This window comes from Palaemon carinicauda, chromosome 21 (assembly GCF_036898095.1).
Source record: "Palaemon carinicauda isolate YSFRI2023 chromosome 21, ASM3689809v2, whole genome shotgun sequence".
NCBI classification, from domain to species: domain Eukaryota; kingdom Metazoa; phylum Arthropoda; class Malacostraca; order Decapoda; family Palaemonidae; genus Palaemon; species Palaemon carinicauda.
Window position 1 is genome coordinate 4823829 of NC_090745.1, and position 13990 is coordinate 4837818.

At 34.4% G+C, this 13990-nt stretch overlaps 1 protein-coding gene across 2 annotated transcripts in view; it reads right to left on the reverse strand.

Annotated features, from left to right (window-relative positions):
* Positions 1-249: 249 nt before the first annotated feature.
* The window catches only part of LOC137614621 (galanin receptor 2a-like), a 105065-nt gene continuing 91324 nt past the window's right edge, over positions 250-13990 (reverse strand). For both annotated transcript variants that reach the window (XM_068344322.1, XM_068344320.1), the window contains exons 4-8: positions 13815-13938; positions 7760-7974; positions 6829-7081; positions 5408-5512; positions 250-564 (exon numbers count right to left, since the gene is read on the reverse strand). In XM_068344322.1, coding sequence (XP_068200423.1) covers positions 286-564; positions 5408-5512; positions 6829-7081; positions 7760-7974; positions 13815-13938 — 976 coding nt within the window. In that variant the 3' untranslated portion in view covers positions 250-285. The remainder of the gene's footprint in view (positions 565-5407; positions 5513-6828; positions 7082-7759; positions 7975-13814; positions 13939-13990) is intronic.

Below are 13990 nucleotides of genomic sequence, written 5' to 3' on the forward strand. Positions count from 1 at the left end.
TTTCCATTAAATATCACGAAAAATCTTAAGAAATATTATTTTTTTTTAGTTAAAAATGAAGAAATCGTCTTTAATCTATTTTCTTGGTTGAAAATAAATAATTATAAAAAAATATCTTAGAAATGAATTTTTGTTAAAAATAAAGTGAAAAAAATGTACTTCTGTATTTTTCATTAAATATCACGAAAAATCTTAAGAAATATTATTTTTTTTAGTTGAAAATGAAGAAATCGTCTTTAATCATTTTTTTAGTTGAAATTAAAGTGAAAAAAGAACCAAATCCATCTATAGAGATGATATCGTCTCCATATCTGTCTGTCGGGTGGTTCCTTCGCCGGAATACGAGGAGTAGATACTCCTGGTAAGCACTCTGTTGAGCAGGGTCCTCGGGGGAGGCCTCCGGCGGGGGCAGCAACCGTGCCTCCTGCAGGGGGCGCAAAAGCCACGCAGCATTCGCTTCGTCGACCTCCGGAAGTTCTTCGACATGAAGCAGTAGATGATCGGGTTGATGCAGCAGTGGATGAACGGCAGGAGAATAAACACGATCTTGAAGTTGTAGAAAACCTGATGAGGAAAGAGTTATCATTAGATTTTTGCTCTTTTTATTTGATGAAAATGTGGTCAAATCAGTTACAATGTTATTGTTTTAGTCAAATCAGTTACATTGTTATTCTTTTAAATAGGTAGTCAAATGAGTTACAATGTTATTCTTTTAAAACGGTGGTCAAATCAGTTACAATGTTATTCTTTTAAAGAGGTGGTCAAATCAGTTACAATGTTATTCTTTTAAAGAGGTGGTCAAATCAGTTACAATGTTGTTTTAGTCAAATCAGTTACATTGTTATTCTTTTAAATAGGTAGTCAAATGAGTTACAATGTTATTCTTTTAAAGAGGTGGTCAAATGAGTTACAATGTTATTCTTTTAAAACGGTGGTCAAATCAGTTACAATGTTATTCTTTTAAAGAGGTGGTCAAATCAGTTACAATGTTATTGTTTTAGTCAAATCAGCTACAATGTTATTCTTTTGAAAAGGTAGTCAAATGAGTTACAATGTTATTCTTTTAAAGAGGTGGTCAAATCAGTTACAATGTTATTCTTTTAAAGAGGTGGTCAAATCAGTTACAATGTTATTCTTTTAAAACGGTGGTCAAATCAGTTACAATGTTATTCTTTTAAAGAGGTGGTCAAATCAGTTACAATGTTATTCTTTTAAAGAGGTGGTCAAATCAGTTACAATGTTATTCTTTTAAAGAGGTGGTCAAATCAGTTACAATGTTATTGTTTTAGTCAAATCAGCTACAATGTTATTCTTTTGAAAAGGTAGTCAAATGAGTTACAATGTTATTCTTTTAAAGAGGTGGTCAAATCAGTTACAATGTTATTCTTTTAAAGAGGTGGTCAAATCAGTTACAATGTTATTGTTTTAGTCAAATCAGCTACAATGTTATTCTTTTGAAAAGGTAGTCAAATGAGTTACAATGTTATTCTTTTAAAGAGGTGGTCAAATCAGTTACAATGTTATTCTTTTAAAGAGGTGGTCAAATCAGTTACAATGTTATTGTTTTAGTCAAATCAGCTACAATGTTATTCTTTTGAAAAGGTAGTCAAATCAGTTACAATGTTATTCTTTTAAAGAGGTGGTCAAATCAGTTACAATGTTATTCTTTTAAAACGGTGGTCAAATCAGTTACAATGTTATTGTTTTAGTCAAATCAGCTACAATGTTATTCTTTTGAAAAGGTAGTCAAATCAGTTACAATGTTATTCTTTTAAAGAGGTGGTCAAATCAGTTACAATGTTATTCTTTTAAAACGGTGGTCAAATCAGTTACAATGTTATTCTTTTAAAGAGGTGGTCAAATCAGTTACAATGTTATTGTTTTAGTCAAATCAGCTACAATGTTATTCTTTTGAAAAGGTAGTCAAATCAGTTACAATGTTATTCTTTTAAAACGGTGGTCAAATCAGTTACAATGTTATTCTTTTAAAGAGGTGGTCAAATGAGTTACAATGTTATTCTTTTAAAGAGGTGGTCAAATCAGTTACAATGTTATTCTTTTAAAACGGTGGTCAAATCAGTTACAATGTTATTCTTTTAAAGAGGTGGTCAAATCAGTTACAATGTTATTGTTTTAGTCAAATCAGCTACAATGTTATTCTTTTGAAAAGGTAGTCAAATGAGTTACAATGTTATTCTTTTAAAGAGGTGGTCAAATCAGTTACAATGTTATTCTTTTAAAGAGGTGGTCAAATCAGTTACAATTTTATTCTTTTAAAGAGGTGGTCAAATCAGTTACAATGTTATTGTTTTAGTCAAATCAGCTACAATGTTATTCTTTTGAAAAGGTAGTCAAATGAGTTACAATGTTATTCTTTTAAAGAGGTGGTCAAATCAGTTACAATGTTATTCTTTTAAAACGGTGGTCAAATCAGTTACAATGTTATTCTTTTAAAGAGGTGGTCAAATCAGTTACAATGTTATTGTTTTAGTCAAATCAGCTACAATGTTATTCTTTTGAAAAGGTAGTCAAATGAGTTACAATGTTATTCTTTTAAAGAGGTGGTCAAATCAGTTACAATGTTATTCTTTTAAAACGGTGGTCAAATCAGTTACAATGTTATTCTTTTAAAGAGGTGGTCAAATCAGTTACAATGTTATTGTTTTAGTCAAATCAGCTACAATGTTATTCTTTTGAAAAGGTAGTCAAATGAGTTACAATGTTATTCTTTTAAAGAGGTGGTCAAATCAGTTACAATGTTATTCTTTTAAAGAGGTGGTCAAATCAGTTACAATGTTATTCTTTTAAAGAGGTGGTCAAATCAGTTACAATGTTATTGTTTTAGTCAAATCAGCTACAATGTTATTCTTTTGAAAAGGTAGTCAAATGAGTTACAATGTTATTCTTTTAAAGAGGTGGTCAAATCAGTTACAATATTATTCTTTTAAAACGGTGGTCAAATCAGTTACAATGTTATTGTTTTAGTCAAATCAGCTACAATGTTATTCTTTTGAAAAGGTAGTCAAATCAGTTACAATGTTATTCTTTTAAAGAGGTGGTCAAATCAGTTACAATGTTATTCTTTTAAAGAGGTGGTCAAATCAGTTACAATGTTATTGTTTTAGTCAAATCAGCTACAATGTTATTCTTTTGAAAAGGTAGTCAAATGAGTTACAATGTTATTCTTTTAAAGAGGTGGTCAAATCAGTTACAATGTTATTCTTTTAAAGAGGTGGTCAAATCAGTTACAATGTTATTGTTTTAGTCAAATCAGCTACAATGTTATTCTTTTGAAAAGGTAGTCAAATGAGTTACAATGTTATTCTTTTAAAGAGGTGGTCAAATCAGTTACAATGTTATTCTTTTAAAGAGGTGGTCAAATCAGTTACAATGTTATTCTTTTAAAGAGGTGGTCAAATGAGTTACAATGTTATTCTTTTAAAACGGTGGTCAAATCAGTTACAATGTTATTCTTTTAAAGAGGTGGTCAAATCAGTTACAATGTTATTCTTTTAAAGAGGTGGTCAAATCAGTTACAATGTTATTGTTTTAGTCAAATCAGCTACAATGTTATTCTTTTGAAAAGGTAGTCAAATGAGTTACAATGTTATTCTTTTAAAGAGGTGGTCAAATCAGTTACAATGTTATTCTTTTAAAGAGGTGGTCAAATCAGTTACAATGTTATTGTTTTAGTCAAATCAGCTACAATGTTATTCTTTTGAAAAGGTAGTCAAATGAGTTACAATGTTATTCTTTTAAAGAGGTGGTCAAATCAGTTACAATGTTATTCTTTTAGTCAAATAAGTTACAATGTTATTTTTTAGTCAAATCAATTACAATGTTCTTTTAAATAGGTGGTAAAATCAGTTACAATGTTATTGTTTTAAAAAGGTGGTCAAATTAGTCACATTTTTATTCTTTTAAAGAGGTGGTCAAATAAGTTTCAATGTTCTTTTGGTCAAATCAATTGCAATTTTAGTCTTTTACAATGTTCTTCTTTTAATCAAATCAGTTGCAATGTTATTATTTTAAAAAGGTTGTCAAATGAGTTGTTGTTATTATTATTATTATTATTATTATTATTATTATTAAGCTACAACCCTAGTTGGAAAAGCAGGATGCTATAAGCCCAAGGGCTCCAACAGGGAAAATAGCCCAGTGAGGAAAGGAAATAAGGAAATAAACTATACATAAGTAATGAAAAAAAATATTTTAAGATCAGTAACAATGTTAAAATAGAGCAATCATATATGAAATATAAAGAGAAACTTATGTCAACCTGTTCAGCATAGTAAATCATTTGCTGCAAGGTTCAGCTTCGTTATCCAACATTTGATGAAAAATCAGTAAAAATCAATATTACTTAAATTTCTTTAAGAAAATTAAACATCAGTAAATCTAAATATCAACCACAATGGCATTTAATACCGAATTCTACCTTGGGGTTATATATCCACTGGAATTCATTTATGGCAATAGCTTCTGGCTGGAAAGAGATTCGAATTCCTGCCACTCAGCTGAAACCTTGCCTGCGAGGACTCTACCAACTAAGCTATCAAGAGAGATAGATCACTTAGCTTAATTGGTAGAGTCCTCGCAGGCATATTCGAACTCCTGCCACTCAGCCGAAACCATGCCTGTGAGGACTCTACCAACTGAGCTATCAAGAGAGATAGATCACTTAGCTTAGTCCTCGCAGGCATGGTTTCGGCTGAGTGGCAGGAGTTCGAATCTCTGCCCAGCCAGAAGCTATTGCTATAAATGAATTCCAGTGGATATATATTCCCAAGGTAGAATTCGGTATTAAATGCCATTGTGGTTGATATTTACAATGATTAAAATCACGAGTGTTAGTGATATATATTCATCAGTAAATCTGTACCCGATTTCATCAGTTAGTGAAAATCTGTTACTGGATTAAAGATCACGAAATCAGTACCAATTGTTTATTGATATTATTGAAAAAACTTTTGTATATCATTTGTCTTGTAAATGAGGCGCAGAGAGAGAGAGAGAGAGAGAGAGAGAGAGAGAGAGAGAGAGAGAGAGAGAGAGAGAGAGATTCCTGCGACACACAGTGGAAAGGACAAAGAACAAAACGATTTTCTCTCAAATTTTGATGAAAATTTAAAACTGTTCACAAATGATTTTCGTTCTCAGTACATCTACTATATTTCGACAATTAAATTAGGTAAAAAAAATTAAAATTTATGTAAATTTCTTAACTTTGAAAAATATAACAAGAAAAGTAATTTTGATGCCATAGTCATAATTTTCACTAGTGTGTGAAGACTATGAATGATATGACACTTGCGAATAATATTTCCCAAATAAAAGAAAATATAATACATGAGAAAACTTATCATAGAGTAACTTAAGCTACGAAAACAGATAATATTGAACCTACTTGAGTAAACTGTTGTAGGCCTAGGTTGATACAAATCTCCATGATAATCCGAGGTCCCCAGCACAGGAGGAAGAGCACCACGACTACAATCAACATCTTGATGACCTGAGGTAATAATATTATTATTATTATTATTATTATTATTATTATTATTATTATTATTATTATTATTATTATTATTATTATTATTATTATCATCAATGGACTTTTACAATTGAATCACTTCCACGTCTCAAGATAACAACTAGTCCCTGAAAGTTTCACTACTCTATGAGTAAAATTGTGGCCAGAAAGTTGTTCACAAACAAACGACGTTTTTCTCGACTTTGACCTTGACATTTGATCTACAACTTTCTAAATTGAATCACTTCTACGTCTCAAGATAACAATTTATCTCTGAAAGTTTCACTACTCTATGAGTAAAATTGTGGCCAGAAAGTTGTTCACAAACAAACGACCTTTTTCTCGACTTTGACCTTGACATTTGATCTACAACTTTCTAAATTGAATCACTTCTACGTCTCAAGATAACAATTTATCTCTGAAAGTTTCACTACTCTATGAGTAAAATTGTGGCCAGAAAGTTGTTCACAAACAAACGACCTTTTTCTCGACTTTGACCTTGACATTTGATCTACAACTTTCTAAATTGAATCACTTCTACGTCTCAAGATAACAATTTATCTCTGAAAGTTTCACTACTCTATGAGTAAAATTGTGGCCAGAAAGTTGTTCACAAACAAACGACCTTTTTCTCGACTTTGACCTTGACATTTGATCTACAACTTTCTAAATTGAATCACTTCTACGTCTCAAGATAACAATTCATCTCTGAAAGTTTCACTACTCTATGAGTAAAATTGTGGCCAGAAAGTTGTTCACAAACAAACGACCTTTTTCTCGACTTTGACCTTGACATTTGACCTACAACTTTCTAAATTGAATCACTTCTACGTCTCAACATAACAATTTATCTCTGAAAGTTTCACTACTCTGTGAATAAAATTGTGGCCAGGTAAGTTGTATATAAACAAACGACATTTTGCTAGACCTTGACCTTTGACCTAGGACTTTCCAAATTGAATCACTTCCACGCCTCAATATAACCATTAATCCCTGAAAGTTTCACTACTCTATGAGTAAAATTTGGGCCAGAAAGTTGTTCATAAACAAACAGACAAACAGGGGTGAAAACATAACCTCCTCCCAACTCTGTAGGGGAAAAGTTTCACTACTCTAAGAGTAAAATTTGGGCCAGAAAGTTGTTCACAAACAAACAGGCAATCAGGGGCAAAAACATAACCTCCTCCCAACTTCGTTGGCAGAGTTAATTATATGCTTATTAACCTACAAAGACAAAAACACAAAGCAAATATAAAATAATGAAACATTAAACAGATTCCTGCCTGACTGTCCCTCACCTGCTTGCGGGCCTTCTTGACATCCTCGCTCTTCTCGCGGTGTTTCTTGGGCGGCATGTGCCGCGCGGCGGAAGGCGAAGGCGTGCGGGACCGGTTGGCGGTATACGGGACGTACAAGGAAGCGGAGCTGTTGTAAGCCGACTCTCCCCCGCTCAGTCCTCCGTTTCGCATGCTCATCCCACCGACGTGGACGCGTCCGACGCTGAGGGTCTCTCCTCCGGCGACCATCAGATGGTAGTTCTCCGAGGAGGCGCTGCTGGAACAAAGATGATATTCCTCTAAAACAAGTACTCTGCAAGTTCTAACTTCCCTGGAAATCCAGGCTGACTGTCTAAACAAGTTGTACATGCCTGTGTTCAATGTTTTACGATCTAGTCGACCAACACTGGGCCTCATAACCTAAAACTGTTTTCCAACACTGGGCTACGTAACCTAAAACTGCTCTATCTACAGTATTTCTAAAAAAAAAAACCGAAACTGCAAATGAGGGTTGTGGTGGCCTGTTGGTAACGCTCTTGCCTGGTGATCGCCAGACTGGGGTTCGAGCCCCGCTCAAACTCGCTAGTTCCTTTGGTTGATGTAACCTCACCATCCTTGATAGCGTACAGATCTATCTTCCGAGTCATCAGCAGGCATTGCCTGGCCCTCCTTGGCCCTAGCTTGGATGGAGAGGGGGCTTGGGCGCTGATCATATGTAATATGGTTCGTCTCTAGGGCATTGTTCTGCTTGTTAGGGCAATGTCATTGTCCCTTGCCTCTGCCATTCATGAGTGGCCTTTAAACCTTTAAATGTTGACAAAAATATTATGGAATTGAAGAATCAACAATCATAAGTGTGTGAGCACTTTAATCACACAAATCTGGAATATCTTTTCCAGGAGACAAAAATAGGAACAACAAATTGTGAAGGGTAAAGCGTGACTTCACTCACCTTCTGGACGAGTTGGTCAAAGCCTTGATGTTCTTGGTAGACTTCCAGAGGACTCTGATGACCACAGCATAGAAAATGATCATGAGAACAGCCGGCACAGCGAACAGCACTAGTAACTGGTAGGTGAGAAATATGAGGGAATCCATAGGCTTGCAGTAGTGAGCTTTTAACCAAACTGTTCTCGTAGGGTTCGTGTACAGTACAGAATGCATCTCCTGAAAGAAACACAGAAAGTAACAACATTAAAGCAGACCTTTCTTAGATACACTATAAAAAGAAACGCATGCCAGCCTGTTCAACATAAAAACATTTGCTGCAAGTTCGAACTTTTGAAGTTCCACTGATTTAACTACCTGATAGTAACAATATTAAAACAGATCTTTCATACATACACTATAAAAAGAGACTTACGCCAGGCTGTTCAACATAAAAACATATGCTGCAAGTTCGAACTTTTGAAGTCCCACAGACTTAACTACCTGATTAGGGAGATCATTCCACAAATTGGTCACAGCTGGAATAAAACTTAAGAGACTTATGTCCGCCTGTTCAACATAAAAACATTTACTGCAAGTTCGAACTATTGAAGTTCCACTGACTTAACTACCTGAGTAGGGAGATCATTCCACAACTTGGTCACAGCTGGAATAAAACCAATAGAATACTGTGCAATATTGAGTCTCATGATGGAGATGGTATGGCTATTAGAATTAACTGCATACCTAGTATTACGAATAGGTATTGCCCGGGAAGATCTAAATGTAAAAGATGGTCAGGATTATGAAAATTTTTATATAACATGCATAACGAACTAATAGAACGATGGTGCCAGAGATTAATATCTAGATCAGGAATAAAAAATTAATAGATTGTAAGTTGCTGTCCAGAAAATTAAGATGAGATACAGCAGCTGAAGATTAGACAGAAGAACAATACTCGAAACAAGACAGAATGAAAGTTAAAACAATTCTTCAGTATAGATTGATCACCAAAAACCTTAAACTACTTTCTCAATAAGCCAATTTTTTGTGAAATTGAAGAAGAAATAGACTTAATGGGTTTATCAAAAGTGAATTAGATGTCAAGAATCACACCTAAAATTTTAAAAGAATCATACAGAGTTAAAGAAAGATTACCAATACTGAGATCCAGATGTTGAGGTATCACCGCCCTCGACCAACTTACAATCATACTTAGAGTTTGGTTAGGATTCAACTTCATGCCCTATAATTTGCACCATGCACTAATTTTATCTAAATCTACATTCAGGAGATAGACTTGATGCAAAGAGAGTAACATCATCTGCATATGCAACAAGCTTATTTTCTAAGCCAAATCACATGTCATGTGGTTTTAACTTGAAAAGTAATGGACCAGGAACACTACCCTGAGGAACACCAGATATCACATTCCTATACTCACTATGGTGCCCATCAACAACAACTCTTTGAGATCTATTACTTAAAAAATCAATTATAATGCTAAGAAACGACCCACCCACTCCCAACTGTATGAGTTTAAAGATAATGGACTCGTAATTATTAAGGCCATTCATACGAATTTCCTGACCAAAATCAAGGGATATCTGTACAGCATTGGATATTGTAAGAAGGGCATCTCATGCTCTAAGGCCTTTAAGAAAGCCAACTTTCAAACTAGGGAATAGATGATTACCTTCAGCAAACCTATTTAGACGTTTTGTCAGACGTTAAACAACTTTAGATAATATGGACGTTATGGAAACCGGGCGGTAATCAGCTGGACTTGAGCTACCACAAGCGCATTTACATAGAGGAGGAACATTACCAATTCTCCAACCAGTGCTAAAAGCTCCTCGTCTTGCTAATTTTGGAAAAAACAAATAACTTAGGAGCTAAGAAATATGCAGTTTTTATAAAAAAAAGAAAAAAAAAAGAATACCATTTGGGTCTACACCTCCATGAGCATCAAGGTCCACCAGGAGAGCTTTAATTTTACGAGATCGAAAAGATAAACCAGTTAATTTAGCCACAGGAAAACAGGAAAACGTAATTTTCCTCAGATGGGCATTTTTGATAAGATTCTCAACATATGTTATCATGCACGTCCCGCAATGTCTGCATATTTGCTACGAGAGAGAGAGAGAGAGAGAGAGAGAGAGAGAGAGAGAGAGAGAGAGAGAGAGAGATGCTGTCTGTCCAGAATACTAAGTCTGTTTCGACATGTTAGAAGAAGAAGAAGAAGAAGATGAAGAAAGAGAGAGAGAGAGAGAGAGAGAGAGAGAGAGAGAGAGAGAGAGAGAGAGAGAGAGAGAGAGAGAGAGAGAGAGAGAGAGAGAGCAGAAGGCTTCGAGGAATTTACTTATAATTGGCCATCCTGTTTAAATTAATATTTATAAATGTGATCATTGCTACTTATATAAGTACCTGTTGGGACAGGAATTGACGCCACACTATTTCAAGTCTATAATTAGGCTTTTCATTGATTGTGCAACGAAGGACAGAGGATTTGAACTGTAACATTTGTCTCCCTTGTATAATAAAGAGCATGTGTCTGGCTATATATATATATATATATATATATATATATATATATATATATATATATATATATATATATATATATATATATATATGTATATATACGGTATAAATAAATATATATATATATATATATATATACATATTATATATATATATATATATATATATATATATATATATATATATATATATATATATATACAGTATATATGTATATACTGTATATATACATATATATACATATATATATATATATATATATATATATATATATATATATATATATATTCCCAGTCACGTTCATCGGCTTTGTCAGATGAATAACTACTCGGTCTCTCGGAAGAGGGAGGAGTCATACCCTGGTGAGAGGGGGTACCCCGAGAGGTACACTCGGAAACCACAATCTCCCACAAATTACCGAAACTGCCGTGTTGTAGTTAGGAAAAAGGGGAGTGGGTGGGAAGGGTTGAATCTGTGTGCGTGTGCCTATCTAAATATCTAGCCGTCATTTTTGACGGGTCGCGTACACTAATATTAATAATGAACATAGATTCCCCGTTATACGAACGCAGACCTATGACGTCAACAGTGACGTAATAACGCAGGCTTGATTTTCGATACGTGTTCCAAACCTGTTTTGGCAGATTGTCCGTTTCGAGGACTAATATAATCCAAAACGTAATCTGTTAAACAGACCAGAAATTAAAGTCTATTTGCTTTGAAATTACAGCTCGACAGTAAAATAATCCTTTTGTGAGTCTTTCAATACACACGCAACAACTAGACTGGATATATGAAGGCACAGGGGCCAGGTATACCATTCAAAACCCACCTATATATAGAGTACTGTTATAAAGTCCTATGTTCATTAAAGAAATACTTTGAAATAATCACCAAATCTGTGATTATTCATTATTCATTTGTTTTGCTTGAGGGTACACTCGGGTACCCTATTCTATCTTATTTCTCTTCCTCTTGTTTTGTTAAAGTATTTATTGTTTATAAAAATGTTGATTTTAATGTTGTTACTCTTCTTCAAGATCTAATTTTTCCTTGTTTCCTTTCATCACTGGGCTATTTTCCCTGTTGGAGCCCCTGGGCTTTTAGCATTGCGCTTTTCCAACTAGGGTTGTAGCTTAGCAATCAATGATAATAATAATAATAATAATAATAATATCATCATCATCTCCTCCCACGCCTATTGACGCAAAGGGCCTCGGTTAGATTTCGCCAGTCGTCTCTACCTTGAATTTTTAAATTATTATTATTATTATTATTATTATTATTATTATTACTTGCTAAGCTACAACCCTAGTTGGAAAAGCAGGATGCCATAAGCCCAGGGTCTCCAACACGGAAAATAGCCCAGTGAGGAAAGAAAACAAGGAAAACTAAAATATTTTTACAGTAACATAAAAATAAATATCTCCTATTTAAACTATAAAAAACTTTAACAAAACAAGATGAAGAGAAATTAGATAAGAATAGTGTGCCCGAGTGTACCCTCAAGCAAGAGAACTCTAACCCAAGACAATGGAAGACCATGGTATAGAGGCTATGGCACTACCTAAGACTAGAGAACAATAGTTTGATTTTGGAGTTTCATCTACTTCACGTTTCATAGTCCTGTCATGTGTGCCTGGTTCTTCATACTCTTCTGGTGCCTTGGATTATTACTATATAGACATAAAGTTTTATTTTTTATGTAATTAACGTATATCAACATAGGATATGAACAATGAACAGTTCAAATAAAAGGAAATTCCTCTGAATACAACAATTTACAAATATGAACATCGTAAACAACAACGGTTTGTTTGCTTAGATTATAGTGGAGTTTCACAGCCTGTTCCAGGTGTTTGATGCTACTGTAAACACATTCTGCAGGTTAAAGGCTCAGAGAGGAGAGAGAGAGAGAGAGAGAGAGAGAGAGAGAGAGAGAGAGAGAGAGAGAGAGAGAGAGAGAGAGAACTCCTATGAAAGCAAATGTTAGCAAAGAACACTTACAAACATAACTTTTCTCTTATGTTGAAATGACATATCTTTGAGAGAGAGAGAGAGAGAGAGAGAGAGAGAGAGAGAGAGAGAGAGAGAGAGAGAGAGAGAGAGAGAGAGAGAGAGAGAATCACAATAAGTCATACTAGTTCTAAAGGGAGACATAAACACACTTGCAAACATAACTTTTCTCTTAAGTTTAAATGACACATCTTTAAAAGGAGAGAGAGAGAGAGAGAGGAGAGAGAGAGAGAGAGAGAGAGAGGAGATGAGAGAGAGAGAGAGAGAGAGAGAATCATAATAGGTTATACTACTTATAAAGGCAGACAAAAATACACTTGCAAATAACTTTTCTCTTAAGTTGAGATGACACATCTTTAAAAGGAGAGAGAGAGAGAGAGAGAGAGAGAGAGAGAGAGAGAGAGAGAGAGAGAGAGAGAGAGAGAGAGAGAGAGAGAGAGAAATTTATGACCAACTTTCAAGACGTCAATTAAAAAAAAAAGGATATAAAAGTCGTCGTAAATTCCATTAATTTGCTGTTCGAATCATTTTCCAAAAAAAAGTTACTCCTCGTCAGGCTGGAAAGTTTCAAGCATATTGCCATTCCGAATCGAAAGTTTCACCTTCAAGTTGATTCCTAAATACTCAATTAGAGATAATGGACAAAGGATAGTATTAACTTAGCATTTTTTAAGGTATTCATGTAATTTTGATAAAATTAAGACCAACAAAATAGGTTAAAATAAAGTTTTAATCGGAAAAACAGTAAAAAATAATCCACATTTCTAAATTAAAAAAAAAAAAAAAAAAATCAACTACTTTTCCTTGAAATTACTTTCAATTATATTGGAGTAGTGAAAATCTATATATCATCTTTGTATATTCGAATGACAAGAAGAAATTACCCCCTTTTTTTTCCTTTGAATTAATTTTCTTTAAATAGACAAACATACAGAGAAAAATTGTATAACGAAGCTAATATCTGTTCTCTAGGAAATATTACACAACTAAGGTAATATCCGTTCTCTAGAAAAAAAATATAACTTAGATGATATCAGTACTCCAAAAAGATGAAATGTTTAAATTTTGAACAGATATCTTGAATGATTATAAGATCTAACTCCATATTTATTAAAGACAACAGAAACTATATATCATTTAAAGAAAATAATGAAAAAAGATTAATTAATAATACTCATCATCATCATCACCATCTCCTCCTACGCCTATTGACGCAAAGGGCCTCGGTTAGATGTCGCTAGTCGTCTCCATCTTATAGCTTTTGATTCAATACTTCTCCACTCATCATCTCTTTGCGGTTCATAGTCCTCAGCCATGTAGACCTGGGTCTTCCAACTCTTCTAGTGCCTTGTGGAGTCCAGCTGAAAGCTTGGTGAACTACTAACTAATCTCTCTAGGGGAAGTGTGAAGAGGACGCCCAAACCATCTCCACCTACCCCTCACCATGATCTCATCCACTCACGGCCCTCGAGTAAAACGGCAGGACAGGATTAGATACGATATATGATAATACTCACCATGACCTTAATGATGGGACAGGCCAGGACCAAGGAGACCACCCAAACGAAGAGAACGGACCTCCTGCAGTTGCTCATCGTACACAAGGACCGAGACCTCATTGGGAACACGATCACGATGAATCTGTTGCAAGTGGGGGAAAAAAGGCAGGGAAATCATTAATAGTGTACACGAC